This window comes from Triticum dicoccoides, chromosome 1B (assembly GCF_002162155.2).
Source record: "Triticum dicoccoides isolate Atlit2015 ecotype Zavitan chromosome 1B, WEW_v2.0, whole genome shotgun sequence".
Taxonomy (NCBI): Eukaryota; Viridiplantae; Streptophyta; class Magnoliopsida; order Poales; family Poaceae; genus Triticum; species Triticum dicoccoides.
This window is the reverse complement of record NC_041381.1, coordinates 34,692,600-34,712,893: the sequence shown is the minus strand read 5'-3', so window position 1 is coordinate 34,712,893 and position 20,294 is coordinate 34,692,600. Positions and strand designations below refer to the sequence as shown.

At 40.0% G+C, this 20,294-nt stretch overlaps 1 protein-coding gene across 3 annotated transcripts; it reads right to left on the bottom strand.

Moving 5' to 3' along the window:
• Positions 1-4,851: 4,851 nt before the first annotated feature.
• On the bottom strand, positions 4,852-18,609 carry LOC119317690 (poly [ADP-ribose] polymerase 1-like). 3 transcript variants are annotated; one of them, XM_037592179.1, is made up of 20 exons: positions 18,432-18,609; positions 17,004-17,053; positions 16,671-16,875; positions 15,566-15,731; positions 15,178-15,481; positions 13,002-13,197; positions 12,449-12,601; positions 10,978-11,038; positions 10,306-10,369; positions 9,937-10,197; positions 7,956-8,193; positions 7,754-7,866; positions 7,591-7,667; positions 7,343-7,506; positions 6,634-6,825; positions 6,405-6,513; positions 6,022-6,104; positions 5,785-5,922; positions 5,281-5,463; positions 4,852-5,200 (listed from the first exon to the last, which is right to left on the bottom strand). In XM_037592179.1, the coding sequence occupies exons 1-20, from the start codon at positions 18,576-18,578 to the stop codon at positions 5,153-5,155; spliced, it is 2,952 nt and encodes a 983-aa protein (XP_037448076.1). In that variant the 5' UTR covers positions 18,579-18,609; the 3' UTR covers positions 4,852-5,152. The 3 variants fall into 3 exon arrangements, with proteins under 3 accessions (XP_037448076.1, XP_037448084.1, XP_037448093.1); XM_037592187.1 differs by having other exon boundaries at positions 15,581-15,731; XM_037592196.1 differs by having other exon boundaries at positions 15,178-15,478; positions 15,581-15,731.
• Positions 18,610-20,294: the final 1,685 nt, after the last annotated feature.

Sequence of the window (20,294 nt, the reverse complement as noted above, 5' to 3'; positions counted from 1 at the left end):
CATCAACAATAATTTGATATGTGTTTGTGTGGGCAAAAGGGGAGGGCCTTATGGTGTTGTTTCGAACTTCAAGGTTGTTGTTGGAATCTGGTGGCTCGTCCTTTAAGGAAAACGATTGTCAAATATAGGTCAATGATATCTTCTTAGACTGAATCAAGGCACACCATCACTATTAGTCTATGGGCCATTAGATTGATGATCTATGATATTATAGATGAAGCAAGCGAAGCGAAAAAACAAAAAAAACATGGGATAAATAAATTCGACCGGGTAGTAAAGGAAGAATTCTCATCTGCTCAAGGATGGAGGTCTTTTACTTGAGGATAAGGATGCAAGCATGTGGTCTTTCTTTGTGGATTTTATGTAGAGAAGATCATAATAGTTATGTCCTTGTGAGGATAGAGTTTATTTGGTAGTTTTGGTTCTCTTATTTTGTGTTACTTATGGGCACCTATGTTTTTCCATGGGGCCTAGCTAGTTACGCTATGTCCGGGTGTATGGTATAATTTGTGGTTCTATATTGATGAAAGAACTTTGATTGCTATTGTAATGAAAATTGGAGAGTTTGAACTATTTCTTCTTAAATAGTACACAAAGACATTGGGATGCAAATTCATTAGAAATAAAAACACCCTTATTCACTTCACTGTGGTGTGTCTCATAAGCCTTGTATAAAGACGCGGGGTGACTACATATAATGCCATAAATAATTAAACTGGGTAATCATTCATTTAGTATCAAACCATGGGAACCATTTTGTGTACATAATAATCAATGTCAATGATGAATAACATTTCCACAATCATTTGGGTTAAGGATTTTTGTTCATTTATGGACATGTTTCTTGTGATGTGTATTTTTGTTTGTGATCGTCTCAAGTAAAAAAAAAATAGACCCTAAGAAATTTGGGGGCAGCTGGTTGGATCACAAAGTTTGTTTCTTCTTCCTTTGAGCCATCGCCAACCATGCTAGGTTTCTGAAATGTAAGTGTGTAAGAGAAGCCACATTGTAGCAAAAAGATATGACAGCAATGCGAGCTTGTCAAGAAGAATGAGGGTGTATGGGATGACGATGGAGAGAGAAGTGTCTGGGAACTTTATAGTTTTATTTCTAAGCCCATGGACCTTACTTTCATAATCGAGATGGAGTCCAACTTTTGGCGTGTCAAGGTTGCATATACTGAATGCGCTAATGCACCATATAGATGTTAGTTTATACATAACTAAGTGTAAAGTTGAATGAAGAATAATAAATAAACAGGCAAACACGTGAAGTTTGCACTTACACCCTATCTATAGATAACTAGTTTCTTTTATGTAGTAAAAGCAATGCTCGAAACTACAAGGGAGATGTGTCAGGAAACTGCATAAGGAGAAGTCTATGGCGAGAGCAAAAATAGCTGACACGATGAGTGCCACCGGTAGTTTGCATGGAGAGATCTTTTAACCTCATGGACCCTATTTTCATAACCAAGGAGGAGCCCAGCTTGTGGCATGTCAAGGATGGATACATTGTATGCAGTAATGCATCTTGGAGATGTCAGTCCCTTGACAACTATGACTACACTTGAAGGACAGAAAATAAAGAGGTAGCCATGTGAAGTTTGATGAAGCAATGAGTTTGTACTTACACCATGTGTATAAATACTTGTTCACCTGATGTCAAAGAAGCAGTGCTCAAACTACAATAGAGGTGTGTGACAGTGCATATAGTATGAACAAGTCTATGGAGACAGCAAAAATAACCGACACTATGAGTGGCACCAGCGATCGAATGTGGAGAAATGGGATACATTAGAAATTTGAGTTAGAGATTAATCATGAGGACATGTCAAGATTCCTTGCAACGACAGGTTGAGCTCTAGCAGGGTACTGGACCTCATCTATGTGGCTAGTAGTCATAGCTTTCGCACAGTACACAAGGGAGAGTTTCATCTCAAAGAGTGGAGCTTCTCCTCCACCGGATGCAGCATCGTTGTAATGTCGTTGTCGTTTCCTCCAATCACTATCTAGACTGATGCCAAAGTTCCAATCACACATCTGTGAGCTCCAAATCAAACACTTCTAGGATAATCAAGATGTGTGGATGCCTCGGCAAGCAAGTTTTCATTTGACGGCAACAACCAAAAGAGCTCCCAACAGATCCATGCGATGCTCCAGCAGGCAAGGCGCAACACGGCGAGGACACCAACCAAATAAGCCCTACAAGTGTCTTGGCAATGCTCCTAATACTTTGGGAACTCAGGTGGCTTGGCAACCCTCTCCTTTGGATTATATCAAGATAAATGTCGACGCAAGCTTTGTGGAGAGCATTAGCGCTGCAAGTGTGGGTTTGGTGGCTATTGGCTAGGGACTCCTTTGGAAATGTCATTGTTTCCTCTTGGGATTTCATTGGGCGTTGTAAAAGCGCGGAGGAAGCGAAACTCCGAGCTTGCATTGTTAGTCTCTATATAGGTATCATGCTCCACAATCCTATAATTTTAGAGACTGACCGTGTGTTTGTTGCTGCGTCTCTTGCAAAGGAAAGTTTTGACAGGTCAGCACTATTTGATTTGAAGAATGAAGCAGTGAGCATCTCCAAGATGCTACATAGGGTCAAAATTTCAAAGATTAACCGTTCAGCCAATATGGTGGCTCATCTTATTGCTAAGTATAGTTTTGACAATAGATCAGACGGTATTCTTGTTAATGATGTTCCGGCCTGTGTGATGAATTTTGTAATGAGTGATTGTTATAACTCTGTTGGTTAATTAATATATGAGTTCAAAAAAAGGCCCTTCATGTTCGGAGAGATAGAATAGTCATCTAAACGAGAGATACTATGATGCTTAATTTGTTTCATGAGGTTTGCTACCAGCAAGAACAAAGCAGGCGCCTGTGCATTGTGCATGTACGAGTTAAAACATTCGTATGAACACATTTTTAAACGACGAACGATGCCAAATACAGGTCTATGATACATGTTTTCTATTTAATTCAAGCACACCATCACTGATATTAGTCTAGGGCTCATTACATCTACATGTTAGTAAATCTAGTGTTGGGCAAAGCTATTTGGATCAGGTTGCAAGGAAGGGCTTCTAAGTTGCTGGAGGAAAAAGGCCTCTGTTGATAAACCAATACAGCATGTGGTCTTCCTCTCTGTAGTCTATGAAGAGAAAATCCTAGTAGTTATTTCATTATATCAAAAGAAGTTATTTGGTATTGTAGTTTTAAAAATTGAATTATGTAGTAGTACATGTGTCCTTTGTTGGGGCCTCGTGAAGTAATGCTATTATACTCGAAAGTGTGGTAGGTGTTGTGTTTCTATATTTGATGCAAGAACTTTGATTTCTGTAGTAATGAAATATGTAGGGCTCAAACTCTTGGTTTTAATAAGGTCAGAAGATAAGGATAAATGTGATTATAAAGCAAGAACATCATTATTCAACCCCAGATAGCATAGTGGGGTGCATCTCACAAGCCTTGCATAGACACGCCTGGTTACTACATATAGCCGTGAATGATTACATAGAATACGCAAAGATTCATAATCAAACCAAAGGAACCATTTATGAGTCTGTATTGATTAGTATCGATAACAAACTGATATTCCGCAATCATTTGGATTCAAATATTTTGTTCATTTATACGCATGTGTTTGGTGCAACAATAATTTGTTTCTGGTCGTTCCGGGGAGAAAACCAATAAACCCCAAGAAGTGGCAGTCAGTTCAATCACAAAGATTAGTTAGTTATTTGTCCTTTTAGCAAGCTCCATTAGCCTAGGTTGCTGGTATGTAATGGTTTGAGAGCACCCACGGCGTAGAGAAATATTTTGATACAAAAAAAATGAGCTTCTGCAGGAGAAAGAAGATATTTTGGCAGGCAATGGAGAGAGAAGCGACTGGAGACATTATAGTTTTGTTTGTAGACATATGGACCCTATTTTCGTAACCAAGATGGATCCCAACTTGTGGCATGTCAAAGCTGCATATATCGGATGAGCCTGAGAGATATTAATTCCTCAACAACTATGAGTACACTTAAAAGAAGAAAATAAAAGGCAAACCTGTGAAGTTTGATGAAGCAATGAAGTCTCACTTAAACCATATCTATAAATAACTAGCTCCCTCATGTAGCATAACCAATGCTCGAAACTACAGTAGATGTGTAACCATTGCATACGACCAATACAAAGAGTGGCTCCAGCAACTAAACGGGGACATGTTTTAGAAATGGGATACATTGGAAATTCAAGTTGTAGTGCAAGGACAAGCAGACGTCCTAATTCCTCAGCGGCAGGCAGAACTCTGACTGAACGGTGGAGCACGGATGGATGCAAGACCAAACCGTGCCGGGAATCCAGGGGGTTCGAAGCCTGAAGCTTTGACAGAGAAGGGTTGTGAAGGGGACAGCAGGTGGAGGTTAGCACCACGGCCCAATCATGTGGAAACCTTCCAGACTTGGGAGCATCCTTATTTGGCTCGGAAAGTAAAAAAATTTAGACTCGAGGGGCCTCAGGCAGACTCAAACCGAGGGTGATCGTCATAACCAGACTCAAAATGAGGGTGGTTGTCATGACCAGACCGGTAAGTTGCACTCTAGACCGTCTGATCAGACAACCAAGACTCTGAAGGAAAGCTGCACTCTAGACTGTCGACGATCAGGCGGCCAAGACTGACAGAATTTACCGTTCGCACCAATTCTTCGATCTGCAACACTCATGGGAGATCCAATTGCAACCGTTACTTTGGACAATTGCCGAAGTGTGTGTTGTGTGTGTGTGTGCACACGTTTTCACACGGTTGGTTCTCTACCTCTAATAGTACAGCATCGATTTAAGTTGAAATATAAGTACGTGCAAAGCATACTGCAGAACAGCAACAGTTGACATGTGCAAAGCAAACATCAGGAGAAGCAGCAGTTCCTAAAGATTGAGCATCCATCATCAACAGGCCACAACAATGCGGGGGGTTACTCGCGCCACTCACACCCAATGCCCATGCCATATTCCCAAAACGGATCAAATGCGAGAGCGGCACAACCTACCTTAAGCTGCGGAATAGTTCACCAATGCCATTGCATATGCAACAGTGCAGACTAGCTAGTGAGTACTGACACCAAAGAAGATTCTTCAACTAACAGTCCAACTCTACTCTCCTAGGTTCCCAATCAACGCTTGTGACGGAATTTGACCTTCAACAAGAACTGCATCTTCACCTGCCAAAGGAGAAGGTTTCATTCAAGATGAGCAGCAAATTCCTGTAACTGCGGTAGCATAACAAGTAGGCTCAACAAACCTGGGCTGTGTTGTAGACTATATACTCGTTGTACAGAAGCTCAGATGCCCTGATAGATGCTGGCACTGGCTTGCCACAAGGCACGACGACATCATCCCTCCATTTCACAAACTCCGACTCTAGCGGCACAGTTTTTCCTAAGCCCTTGGTTGAATGCTTTCCTCTTGGAGGTTTGTCCATTGGCTGCACAATAAGTACAAAGTATAGATGCTAAATCAGAATAAACATGCAAAAAACTGAAAGCTTTTATGTTGAGCAGTAAGGACAATAGTGCAATGCATTGGGGACAATGCCGGCCTAGTTGCTATCTCATTGAGTTTCTTTTTGCTGAAATTTTGATAAGCAATGAACGTCGTAACAAAAACATATTCAGAAAGTTTGATTGCAAGAATCTAGAAAATAGCTGACACAGCATCAAATCACACATGGTTACTTCGGGCAGGACAAAAGTTAGCATGAGCAATTAAATTTGCCCTTGGAATACCAAGATATTTTGTATCTCACCGTGGCTTTTTTCAGTTCATGCATGTCTCCTAGAGCAACCTCAGAAAGAAGCATCAAGCCAGTTGGATTTTTTCGATCCACATAACAGTACTGTGCACTCTTGCTTACTAAATCTGCGAAGTAGAGGCCTTTGCCAAACTTTCAACAAGTGAAAGAAACAACATGTTATTAAATTCAACACATAGTTTAGCAGAGAGTTACAGCATATAAAATGTACAAAGTGAATAAAGAGCAAACCATATAGCCTGTCACAGGAGCCTCAGGAGGTGCTATCCTTAGTCCTTGACTAAGAATTCCAATAAAATTTGTCAGCCTTGAACCTACAAAAATTGAGTTTTACGGCCATGAGATGGCAGGAAAGAAAAAAATAATTCTGTAAAAACAAGCAAAGAAATTAAACACCTGTAACCTAACATAATGCAATCATACAAGTGCTCAAAATAATAAGGGAAAGCATTTAGAATCATTGATTGCCTGGAAACTATTTGTTAATCCAACCCAGATTTAGCCATCCAACTCTTAAGAGCAGAAAAGCAGCACGGGCAGAAGCTTCCAACTTAAATACCTTCGAAACATTGCCGCAAACTATATGCTTTGTGTAGTTCAAAATAATTACTTACCATGCCATAATAGCATCTTGTTATGGAGATTATTTTTATATCTTGAGTACTTGCTGCCTTCCCCATCTCGATCAAGCACATAAACTTCCTCTAATTCCAATGACCAGTCCTTCAAAGCAAAATAAAGCACATGTCAGCATGTATGTATACAGAAGAGAAGAGACGGTAGTCTTCTGTATTCTACCTACACAGAAACAAAGTATTATTTTATACACAAGAAATTGCATACCTTGTGAGTAGGAGCATGTGTGTTGAGAAGATATTTCTCGACCAGCTTGTAATCTTCACTATCATGAGCTAGCGGGGTGATGTCACAATGAAGTTTTTTGTACTTATCATCAAGAGATTCATCATTGTCACCATCAAAACCAACTAGTTTAGAAGCAATTTCAATATCCTGAAGAGCTTCAAGCATTTTCGCCTGTGCAAAAGCTACAAATCAGCTAGGTATAACATAACTCAGGTCATATAATCAAAGAAAACAGGTACATGAGAAGAAACTCCAGAATCAAGATAATCAAATGACAAGAAACATGTGAAGAATAAAAATAATTGCCTGTATTGCATTATAACATCTCATAAATCCTTGCAAAATGTGCGAGGTGTTGAGAATTTGCACCATGACTAGCAGCACCATGATCAGTTTTGTTTTCACCTATAGGAGTTTGTTTCATTTGTGGCTCTGTTAGAATAGGATTTAAAAAGAACATGTTTTTCTTCTTTTGATTTCATCTAATCATTAAGGCAAATGTCTCATTCTCCAGCTACATAGCAATGAACCCTAGTTGCACGTCACTATAATAGGATAATTCTTTGCAAATTTGAACATTCGTACATCCACCACATATGAATAAGTTGGCATGAATTAGGAAGTGCGAATAGGGATAGGATACTTTGGACAACTGACAGGAATACAATGCAAGGCAACAGGCACATACTTTCATTGTCAAGTCATCCTTATCACGTATAATATGTGGATGAACAGAAGGAATAAGAGTGAAGAAACGATTGCTTGCAGCAACAATCAAGCTCTCTCTAAGAGCTAGTTCTTGATTGCCAGTGTCATCCAGTAGATTCTGTATCTCAGTTAATGCTTCAAATCCTGCACGCAATGCAGATAAGAATCTTCGAACCATAATAACATTATATGATAAAAAAAAATGGCTTCCTCATGATCAAGATAGACCTTTCTGGATATTTTCCTTGCTTAATTTCCCAAGGGGCATTTCTGCCATATTGATTTCAAATTCCATCATAGCAGCCCTGGAACAGAATAACGTGAATAATGACTTCAATAATAAGAAGACATGGATGGAAGCAATTCCTTGAACAAGAAAGTTGAGGCACACCTATATGTTTCAACATTGAAAAGCATCATCATGAGTTCCAGCACCTGAGGTGCAAGTGAACTTTTCATTTTGCTCATGTCTTTCCGTTTTGGTGCTTCCCTTACTCCATAATCCTACAATAATGTATATCACATCATCAGTTCGAATCCACAAAAAGGAGAAATAGAACTATGTGAACAAACTTTTTTTTCCAACAACATACAATGTCAAGTGGATAAAATCTCCCAGGCTGCTTCTGAAAATTTGTTTTTTGTTCCCATGCTTCCCAGGGGTTTCCAGTCTTTTCCAGAAATAATCTTTTAAATTCACGTATTGCGTCAGTTTTTGACATCTCCTCCAGTTTCTTTCCACCAATCTTTTCACTGCCAACTCGTCCCCACTTTCGAAATACATAGCATTCACTTCCATCGTCCTCTTCGATGATCTGAAGTATATAGTAGCTTCAGAAACAAAAAAGCAATTTGTAAGAGATGAAGTAAGGCAAGCAATAACCTATGTAATGTAGCAACAGCAGAATTAGTTATTTTCCCAATGTAATAGCGTGTATGTTCCTGGAGACCAATCTCCGACAGGAACAGGAACCATAATCAAGGTGTGAGGACTGAGGAGATCAACATCATTCGTCAATGAGAAGGACTGGAGGAGGAAACATGCAGTACTCTCATCTTCTCTCTAAAACATATATACAATTATACATGGTATGTTCTTTTCACTATATACTTAAATAAGTATCCCGATAAGCCTATGTTTGATAAATATTATTTTCTGGTGTCCCTGTATCCATATGTGTACTGTGCTACATAGTCTGTATATTTCCCTTTGAGCCTACTACAAATCCCACCGGCAGCCGCCATCCCTCAACATGATCAACCGGAGACGTGACGCTGACATCAATGCCGACTGTGATGGCAAAAGCAATGCGACGACATTTATGATGGTGATCGATAAAAGTTCCATGGTGACAATGTTAACAAGAACTGAGCTCATACGAGGAAGATGACCGAGGTGGTAGCACCCAACCTCCTGCCATTCTGCTACGGTTTCTTTGTTTAGCTGGTTATTACCCTACCCCTTGGCAATGGTAAGCCAGCTTACCGTATCCCAGTGCCGTGCAAACTGTACAAGCGGGCCGTACGGGCCTTGGTGTATATGGGACTTGGAAACCGATGTAAAGGACAACTAACCTAGAGGGTGTATATATTACTGGTGGAAGATAAGGAAACCTTGCGTAGGAAAGGTCACAAGTTCTACTTGTATCCGATCCAAACTCCCTACGCGTGTACGAAAGAGGCTATATAAAGGAGAAGGAAGATTACCGCCATCCAGGAGCTATATAAAGGTGCCGAGGACCCCAGAAAGGGACCAAGCAATCTAGATCCATAGAAACCCTAGTGATTATGGCGCCTATTGCCCAGATTGATTATCGTAGCTCCCGAGTTGCCTACCAACTCGGCAGATCCCCCTTTTGTAACCAATATTGTGCACTTTTTCCATATAATACTACTAATCGAGGCAGGAGTAGGGATATAACCCACACAAGGGGGGTAAATCATGTCAAAATCGACTTGGTGATCTGAGGTGATGTTCCCTAGACTACAAATCACATGCAACTGTCGTGCCATTGTGAGGCATTGACGAAATTATCCTCAACCCTTTGGTCTGATTTTGAGCCTGTTCAGGCTAGTTAGTCGGTCATTCTAAAATGCCCCTGTATGATAAACCTTGTGTGGATGAGAAGAAAGTCCGGAGTACAAAGTATTAAACCATCCTCTAAGTTTTAGATAAACTCAAATTGAATTCGAGGAACCACAACAAAAATAAAATGTGAATAGTAACTCAGATTTATTACCCATTAGATTAACTACCTCCAATTCCTATAGCCTGGATACATACACAAATAAGATAGTTGCTTCACGGTTATTGTATATTTCTCCTAACCACTAAAGTTCAGGTGGGACTCATTAAAATTGAAGGATACTGCAGTCGAAAGAGGATATTTGGAATGGAAAGCTTGTAGGGGGTAAATGAGAGAAAAAACTTGTTGCGGGATTTATTAGAAGTCTAAAAGTGCCCTAACCAGTAGGCACTATTCGCAATCACCCTAACTCAAAATGTATGTCACGAATTTGCAACGAAATATTATGAGCAAACCCTCAAAAAAATATTATGAGCAAAAACCTTGCCTGTTAACACCTTGTGTCATGTCAGAAATGTTTAAGGTTGTATTGTAAATGCTTTTGCCATTTTCCAGAATATGGCCCGTATCTTGCAGACCGGAAGCCTCATGAACAGCACTTCGGCCCTTAACTTTAACAGTGACCGTGCTACCTTTTGATGACTCCTCCAACATAGTCGCTACTTTGTATAAATCAAATGGAAGCACCCTGTTTTTTCTAATGCATTCTCCAAGGTAATCTTCTCTGACAATTGGTATCTTCTGCCTCCTGCAAACAAATTCATATATATAACATGATATTCCAACCTCAGCAATAGAGCAAAAAGAACATGCCAAATTATGATTGAAAAACAATGGATAGGGTAAAATGTGAGACCTAGCTTTCCTGACTTCAGCACTCTCGTTATCAAGCCCGCCACATGAAACTACACAATTAATATCTGCAATGCAGGTAAACATAAGCATAGTGCAATAACTTTGCGCTTTGAGGTTCACGTATTTTATGTCTATACAAAATACAGCATTGCACCCTCCGTGATGAGCCAATCTGTACTCAGCTCGTATTATGCACTACCAGAAATTGAAAATAAACTAAAGATTAAGTGGTAGTCGAACCCAGACCATGGACACTCATGCTGAGGGTCGCATATTTTATTTCTCTGCACAATACAGCATTGCACTCTGATAAACTAATCTGTGCATACTAGGGACTGAATATGAACTATCAATTAAGTGGTAGTCAAACCGAGGCCTCACTACAGAAGTGTCTTTATTATGGTGTGACATGAGGGTGTGCTACAGTGAAGATGGTGAAAATATAAGAATCTCAAAGCATGAAGTGATGTTGGATAGTTGGATCTAAGGGTGGTATAGCCAACCGGGCAGCAATCCATATTGACATAAGAATAGCCATAAGATAGCCTCTTCCCTTTATCCCTACTCCATAAAACAATTACCTCAGTTACCCATATATGTTGCACAAGGAAATCTAGGTTCCAATGCTATACAAATCCAATTGTAAAAGAAGTTTATATATGCAAAGAAAAACCTTTGGTAACCCTGGGACTGAAGTGGGCACCAGCAAGTTTAAGCTTCTGCTTCCACTCATCCTACAAGAGTTCAGCTCATTAAATAAATAAATAACTTGTAAAGAGCATTTGAAACAAACAATAAATTACCTAATTACACCAAATAAAAAAACAGAGAAAAAAAACTGGGTGTCACATGCAACTAGATATACAACCTATAGTATCCATCTGATATGAAATAAAGGAGCCAGATCACATGAGGCAATTTGACCCTAGAATCTGACAAGAAATGATTTTACATGAATTCAACACCTTGCTCCTTTTGCTCATGTTACATTCTAAGACCAGTGTTGCAGAAAAGTGATTTGGAGGAAGTATAGAGCTGGATCGATACACTGCAGAAAGCGGTTCAAAGGGACTGATGCTTGAAGTTGCAGCAAATGTTGCAGCAAATCCAAGGAAGAACAAAGCAAGCATCAATTTATTCCTTCTCTTTATTACAAGGTGAGTCCCCAGCCATCAAAGCTATACATTGGAGGAAAAGGCTCATAGATTCAAAGCCTTGCTTTTTTTCTCTTTGAATCGATGCAGGGTTAGAGATGGTCTAACAAGCTAACTCTCCATATTCCGACGAATATCGAATATAATGTAAATTGGAGAAAATGTTGAGAAACATAAAGAAACAAATGACACACAGCTATCTGTGTCTTTCAGGACATTAGTGCATTCAAGAGAACTAACAGCTCAAAAACTATCAGAAAACTACTTCAAAATACTATAGGTCAGTTGAGTAATGAGTACTCTCTCCAATCCAAAATGTAAGCCTTTTAGGACACTGACACGTTCTTCAATGATACATTGAAGATCAATTTCTGTGCAGATTTGTGCCTCAAATAAAAATAATCATGAACTATAAAAGTATATTTCATGATAAATCTAGTAAAACTGATCTGATGTTTTGGATGCTAGTAGTTCTTCTCCTCTAGATAGTAAAATCTAGACATTTTGATCGGTAAAAATGCTTAAAGGACTTACATTTTGGATCAGAGGTAGTACTTTCCACGTTTTCAGTTTTTTCATAGACAAACCATGCAGTGTGTGCATAAACTGATTCTCTGGTACAATATAGTAAGGCTCTGTTACTTATGCCCATTTAATCTTTTGGCTAACCAGCCTCTGCCTATTTTGGAGGCTACTTTTCCACAAAAGATTATAAATTAGGCACAGCATACATAGCATATTCAGTGACAGCAAAGTGAGCCTAAGTATACCTTGACACAAATTAACTGAAGCAATCATGATGCATACCACTTCAGCAAGGATGCATACTTGCATAGATGCAGCTCAACAAAGACTAGAGATTCACGCAGTTAATTTTGCACCTACTTTAAACTAATAGACATTTTACGTAGGATGTAACCAAAAAGGCAAGCAAAACAGAAATATAACCTAAAAATATAACGTACAAAAAAATTAATGAAGATTACTTACAGCTACATCTTTAGATTGTCCTAGTATACAAACTCTCAACTTATCCAATGCTTCACCGACGAGAGACTGCTGAGGTGATTGACCTGCAGACCTCTGAGGTGACATTGGGGGAAGAACTCGCTCTGGTTTCTTAACCTTTTGAGACTTGAACCACTGCAAGACAAACATGTTTATTAGCCTTCAACTGCAGAAAATTAAGATGCAGTTATTTTCTGAGTGATGCGTACTGTTAATTCGATCACAGGAGTTTCTATTTTTTTTTTCTGAGAAAACAGAAGGCGGGCTTGGGAACTAAATGAGCCCGGGACAAAGTTAGTTGGGCGGGAGGGTCCAACCATTGGGTGCCCTTAGAATTTCTAACCATGGAGCACAATGTTCCCAATAATGCATAATTTCCGCTCCAAAAATAATATCTACCTCTGGGAAGCACTTACTATTTACTTAAATATATGATTCTTTTAGTCCTTGGTTGAATCCCACATTAGGTACAAGACGCTGCTCTCTAACACGAAAAGTAAAATACTTGAGCTTGAAAAGCCCCAAGATGCCCTACCTTTGTAAGATAATCATTCTTTATTTCATCAGGAATTTTCCATTTTTTCTTCATGCGTACAGGTTCTGTTGTCATGTAGGTACATTTTGACCACTCTGAAACATGGCCATTGCACTGATAGTGACCACCATAATAGTATAGGCAGCTATTACAGACTGGGCAAGTGCCCAGCGCTCCAAACAGCATCCCATCAGCACTGCAAGAGAACAAAAATGTTACAAAAAATAGAACCGACATTATAAAGAGGGAAGCATCTGAATACTGTGTTGTACGACAGAAAAGAGCAATGCCACAGGCTGGCAGGTCGGTGTAGTCAAAATTCAACAATACTTCAGCAGGATACCAGGCCTTGTTTCAGAGCTCTTCAGCTCCACTAAAAGCCACTTCCTCTGTTCCAAATTAATTGAAGTTCTAGCTTTGTCCCAAGTCTAACTTCTTTAAGTTTGACCAGGTCTACAGAAAAATATATCAACGTCTACAACATCACATTAGCTTTATTAAATTCGTCATAAAATATATTTTCATACTACATATATTTGATGTTGTAGGTATAAGCACATTTATCTACAAACTTGGTCAAATATGGAGAAGTCTGACTTAGGACAAAGCTAGTACTTACTTACGAAGCCTTTGATCCCAAACAAGTTGGGGTAGGCTAGATATGAAACCCTTTCACGAGGACTTCCCAGGAGGTCACCCATCCTAGTACTACTCTCGCCCAAATGGGTTTCATACCCAAAAGACTGGCTAGTTTTTACGTTGGCTCGCCAAGCCTATCACAACCCTTAGATATGAAACTCTTTCACAAGGACTTCCCAGGAGGTCACCCATCCTAGTACTACTCTCGCTCAAATCGGTTTCATACCTATGGGACTGGCTAGTTTTTACGTTGGCTCGCCAAGCCTATCACAACCCTCCTCCTTTACCCGGGCTTGGGACCGGCTATGCCTAGAAGACATAGGCGGAGTTTTAGGACAAAGCTAGTACTTCAATTAATTTGGAACAAAGAAAGTACGAGCCAGAAAACTTAGTGGCTTTTGAGGTAAATTAAACCCCATATTTATTGAACTTAGTCTTGTTGATCAATTAGAATTGCTTTATAGAACGTATAATATTGGTTCTATAGTTGTAATACATAGCATTGGACAAGTAATGGATGTCCCCATCTATAACACATAATCAACAGTTAGCCACATGATTGTTCTGGATTGGCTATAAAATCATGTTGGGTGTAGGTGGGGGTGACCATCTGACCTCATGTTACATTTCACTCAAAAATAGTTGCTTTAGTTAAATGTATCCAATTCCCCCTCAAGTTTGACCATCAATTTGACCAATGTAACGTGGGTTGTGTGCCACAAAAATTACAGCATTCAATTTGTATTCAAAAAAGTTTCCAACTGTATAAGTTTCATGACACATGACTCATATTTTACTGGTCAAAGTTAAATCACAAAATACAAAGACGCATGTAAATAGGAACGGAGTACAATTTGAGTGAAAACTAAAATCATTAGTACTCAAGGCAGGGAATCTAAAGAGATGGTTTGTCAAGCATTAAGATAGCCATGATCCAAAATATTAAGGTAGCCAGACAGGAGCAGACAGAGCTTATCAGCACATACAAAACAGAGGTTTGACTCTTCTGCTTTGGTAAATATTCTATGACCCAACCAGTAGACTAATAACCAATAGAACGCCATCTTGTTTCCTACCAAATTTGGTTTAAGTGTTTTTCTTCCCTATTCTAAAGAAGAAATGTTATTCCCCTTTACCTCTAAATAGTATTTGACCATAAATTCCTTCAAAATAGCACCTAATATCTCGAAAACAAGCCCCATCAGATTCCTGGTACCAGCAGGTCAGCACCAGGATTTGGGATCCAGAAAACAAGCACAAAAATCATCACTAGCAAAAAGATCCGCTTGTACAAGTTTCCACTTCCTCTACAAGCACTAAGTGTCATATAGTTATAATTCTAACTTATTCTAACAACACAAAGAACCGCTTGTATGGCATAGGCATGAACCTAGCCCCTTGCCCAAGTTATGGCCAGAGGCGAGTGCCCTATCCCAGTCTCTGGACCTTACCGAGTTTAGCACATGACAACAAGTAAAATAATTTGCGATTAGATGAAAATCCAAGAAAAGAAAAATAGCAAAAAAAAAAACATTACCATCGTTCCAATAGATCCCGCTCTGGTCCAGATGGATCTTGCTCATTAACTTCAAGCATATCCCTCAGCTCAGCAGTTGAAACATGCTTTTTGAGTTCATCCTTCAACTTCCAAAGCGTGTCACTCTGCTCTTTAAGCTTTTGGTGCAGATCAGCAGAACTAGAATTGGGCTCACATGGTACAACAAGTTTTCCTTTGCTTCGTGCAGCACCTTCAGATGTACTTCCATCTAAGTTCGGAGCTTTGGAGTTACGCATATCAATGTCACCAATCTTGCGCTTGGAGCCCTTCGAAGTTGTTTCTTCTTGATGACCATTACAAATACAACAAGTCAGATTATCAAGTTATGTTAAAAAAAGGAACGAAAAACTATGATCTCCATGCTTATGTTTGCTGGCAGCACCTTTCTTAACAACATCAAGAATAGCTCCTCTATCATCGTGCGACAAGGTCTCCCAGCCTGGGAATTTCTCAACACTTGCAGTTGGGGACATTTCCAAGAAACAACTAACATGATACCAACCTTGACCGTCAAGTTTAGATGAAACACGAACCTAATCAACATAGCAAACTGTTACGACACAATTTAAGAGTCAAGACAAATAACATAATTTCACAGCATAATTTACCCTACCACTGGTATTAAATGTTAGTATCTCTTTATACTTGGTGAGCTAAATGAAAGATTACAAATCAAACATGTACTTCTAGACCATAGAATCTTTTGATTTGGACTCTAGAAATCAAAGGAATGCATATCGTTCATCAATCAATCTAGCACAAAATCAGGAATTCCATGTACGAAAAAGAATATGAATCAACACAATCATTTGCTTTACCAATTCCTACTTTTCAGAACTTATTTTGCAGGTGACCTAGCATGCTAGTAGCAGAGAATTTTTACATAACAGGATACCATGTTGCTGCCTTTACAGGATATTACAGTTATTCCAGATTCCAACACAGCAGAATAATAAAAGCTTGGGCATTATCTGCAACCTGATCTGCAGTCTGACTTGGTCATAGATAGGGTCAAGAAAACAATGTGCCATGTTCTTTTTCGACAGAGAAACAATGTGCCATGTTCATGTGTTTCAAAGCCATATATAGAACAGTTCTACTCTGAGTTCAAAAAATCAAGAACAAGTTTAGGTTTGGGAGACTACGACATATCCCCCAATAGGTGTCAGGTGATTAGAACTAGAACTAGAACTAGAAATATGGTAGTACTATAATTATGTGACAGTTGTATGCAATTGCATTAAGATTTATTCAAGAATGTGAAACTCATGTCTCTATATACAGTCACTAGTAAGTGAGAAATAAGAACAACACATTAAGATTATTGACCATAAGGAGGACTCTGTTTAGGACCGTAAACATTTTATACACAAGCACTAGTAAGTATAAATTCCTGGATTCACGCGAGACTAATAAAGTTATATTCACAACAAAAAGAAATGTGCGAAAACAATTGGTCAACAAATACATACAGTGCCTTTTGCAATCTTTTCACTGCACCGTCTACAGGAAGCACGGGCAGATTGAGCAACCTCAATAGCACATTTGTCAGAAATAGCAGCTGTGGAACTTGCAGTTGCAGTTGCAGTTGAAGTAGTCGAGGAATTTGCAGCATAGTTTCTTATCTTCTCTTGGTCATCCCACCTAAGTGCATCTATTCCTTCAACATCATCAACACTGGTCAGAAGTTAAGAGTAGAGTTAAATTTTCCATGGTTTATACTCAGATACAAGAGTCGGATAAACTAACAGGCTGAATACTGAAGCCTAAAATCCAGTTTTTGAGTAAGAGACATAGTTACATACGATTTTATCTGGTTTTTCTTGTTGAGGATGCATTTGGCATGGTTCCACATCTGGAAAAGAGAAAACATGGAAATATAAATTATAAATAGATGTGTAAATTAGCAGAACTGCATTGGTGATATAAGTTGGCACAAGGCATCGTATTTTCCTCTGCCTCTTGAAAAACCGACCAAACACCCAACAAAATGCTAGACATAAAATTCCAGAAAAACAGAGTCTATCAGAACATCACTGAGACATAGATAGTGTACCCGTCCATAACCCTCTGAATAATACGGAAAAACATAATGCTAAGCAAGCTATCCATGTTAGAAAAAATGATCAGATAATGTGACTTTTAGAACCAGGAAATAACCAAGAGTCGCCTTAATTTCCCTACATAATATAGCGTTCTCCCAGTGAAACAGTTAAGAGTGTCCACATGAGCCAAACCAAAGGAAACAGTTATAGAATCACAACAGTTAAGAACCCACTAGTACTATGAAGACCAGTAATGAATAGATGAGAACTGCAGTTGCCTGACAGTTAAAAAATGTTAATGGGAATCGTATATAAGTGAAATGGCTCATAAGCTATGTTTACCGCACTTGTACCATAAAATGGTTCAAAGTCCAAACAAGCACGGTACCATATCCAGACATATCTCACAGGATATGATGTCCAAACTATTATCTAACCTGGCACTGGATTTTACAACTTTAGACACATTGCAAAGGGCGCCATGCTGATGTTGTACCAAATTATTATGCAGTTTAGATGGACTTCTTCGCTTTAAAGTAACAATTAAACAGTTAATGGTTACCTCACGACATATTAACCTAGAGCAGCCTACGGCTGGTGATGCAGAAAGGCATATAACATGAACAGAAACATACAGCAAATTAATCGCAGGCGTAAGATTCAAAGCCTGCATTTTACATGCCAGACCCAATAGCTGTTTCAGGAGTTCTTTCCAGCAATTGTACGAGCAAAAAAAGATAATACAAATCGACAGATAACGGAGCGGCGGGCACCCGGTGCTGAAACCGAAGCATACAGAATTGCATTTCGAGCCCCGCATTGCGAAGGGTGTGTTGTGTTCCAATCATCACAGGCTCCGCATTACAAAGGGGGTGTTCTAATCAGTCAGAACAGGCTCACCAAATCACCACCAAGAACGAGTCAGGTTCAGAAATCAGACGAAAACCGAACCCGTCAGATCGACTCACTGCATGCCGCACACGAAGCCGTCGTCCGAATCCAATCCAATCGGGGGCCCCCGACCCACCAGAAGAAAAAAAACAAGAAGACTAAACCGCCCCAAAACCCTACCCCCGCGGCGCCGTGAGGGGTTGGCCAAAGATAGATCCGCCCGCGGGACGAATGGGGATTCATGGCGGGGAGGGCGGGGAGGAAGGGGATGGGGAGGAGGGAGAAGCTATTACGCACGGGCATGAAGCCGTCGAACTGGGTGGCCTGCACCATCTTGCCGAGGCGGAGCGCGTCCTTGGCAATGGGGGACTTGCAGGACTTGCAGGAGGACCGCCCCGACTTGGCGTACTCCGCCTTCCAGGCCTTGGGCGGCGCCGCCGCCATTTCCGCCGCTGCCGCTCCCCTCTCCCCTCCCCTCCCCTCTCCGCCCGCCGCTTCTTGGTGTTGGTGTTGGCTCCCCCGGCACCAGCAGGTGTGGCCGTCTGGGTGGAGGAAAAAAGGGCGTTCGCTGTTTAAGGCCGGATGAGAATGCTCTCTCCTGGTAATTACGTTACGTATTTTAGGAGCTTGTTGAAATATAAAACCTACCTCTGCGTTTTGGTTATTTCTTTGCCTCGGTATAATAACACGTGTTTGAGTGACAATTATCCCCTTCATCAATGGCACGTGCACACATCTCAAAATTCAACTTTGAAAATCAGAACAATATAATCTCATTGTGAGTTCGTAAATTGTACCATCGAAACTTCTTTCGAATATAATCCAACGATATAATTTCTGTCACATATAGCCCGCGTTTGTTTAGTCTAATTTATGGTCAACATTTAGTTGAATGGATGGGGTATATAGAATATAACATCGATTGGTTTTTCCCCTTTGTTTTCATATTTCGGCCCACCATCAGATTTCTCTGGATTCTGCCCTCTCCTAGTATGCTATGAACTGAACCCTTGTTGCATTGTTCCTCGTCGTTGCAAGCATCGGTTCGTTGCCGCTCTTGATGGCGTTGCATCGCGCGTCCATGTTTAGGTCGTTAATGAGTACTCTCGGTCTCCCTCCTACTGGTACCTAAAGCATGGTGTTGAACCATAGTGGCATTGCGACATAATGAGCAGAAGTGTGTTGCCCCGGTACTTCGACTCATCTCAACACAAGAGCGAGGGGTGGAGGAGTACACTGTGGGTTGATGCGGCGGTGACAAGGCCGATATGGCGGTCGTGCTTCATGCCAGAATTGTTCTTCTCATATAGTCATGCTTTGATGTTGTCATAACATGGTCGTTTCCACAATCTCTACTACCTAAAAGAACCGTAAGGTTCCGACTCCCGTCTTACGTCCTCCCATACCTTTGTCCCATCCTCTCCCCCCTACAACAATTTCCCTCTCCTCCCGATCAATATTTGGTAATTCATTCAATTCACGGATGGCAAGTAATATGATATTTGGTTAATGCATATAACACAATTAAGTCAAATCAATCACGGAAGGTAATCTCTCATATTCCTTCCCTTAACCGTTCTCACTGCCTCTATGTGATCAGACTGTACAATTGTCCAAACAAAAGTATATGCTTTGTTTTTCATTTCTTTTATGTCTGTAACTCAGCTTCGGTATCCTCTCAGCTTGACAATAATTCCAGTGGAGTGGAGTTGCCACTTAATCACCAATGACTCTTCCTCATAAAAGGAAGTTTAATGCTTATGTACCGAATCAGGGTTAGTAATTCATGGTGCATAGCAATTGCTTTTACATTTTGGAATATTAATGTGCTTTACAGGCTTCGTACTCCATCGATACTATGCAACTCATGTGCAGGATACAAAATATTCACCTAGGGAAAACAATTGCTTTCGCTGCCGAGATATATTCTGCAATGGATCTACAGCTAGGATGCATATGCATTTCCCAGCTAGATTTTTTTCTCTCATGGGGCTGTTGATATCTTTGAGAAATGAGATAACACAATGTTATCATGGTACGATCCACCTCAATTGTGCATAGATATATTTTCAATTTTTGGCAACTATCCTGCTAAAAGAATTTTATGTGGTAACCTGCATGAGTTTTTGAATAAATTTATAGAAGATTTACAGCCCGAGA

Coding starts and splice junctions, on each gene's coding strand:
- LOC119317690 (XM_037592179.1), bottom strand. CDS start 18,578: ATGGCGGCGGCGCCGCCCAAGGCCTGGAAGGCGGAGTACGCCAAGTCG. Junction 13,198..15,177: donor CGGGATCTATTGGAACGATG/GTAATGTTTTTT, acceptor GTTCTCTTGCAG/TGCTGATGGGATGCTGTTTG. Junction 6,105..6,404: donor CAAGATGCTATTATGGCATG/GTAAGTAATTAT, acceptor CAATTTTTGTAG/GTTCAAGGCTGACAAATTTT.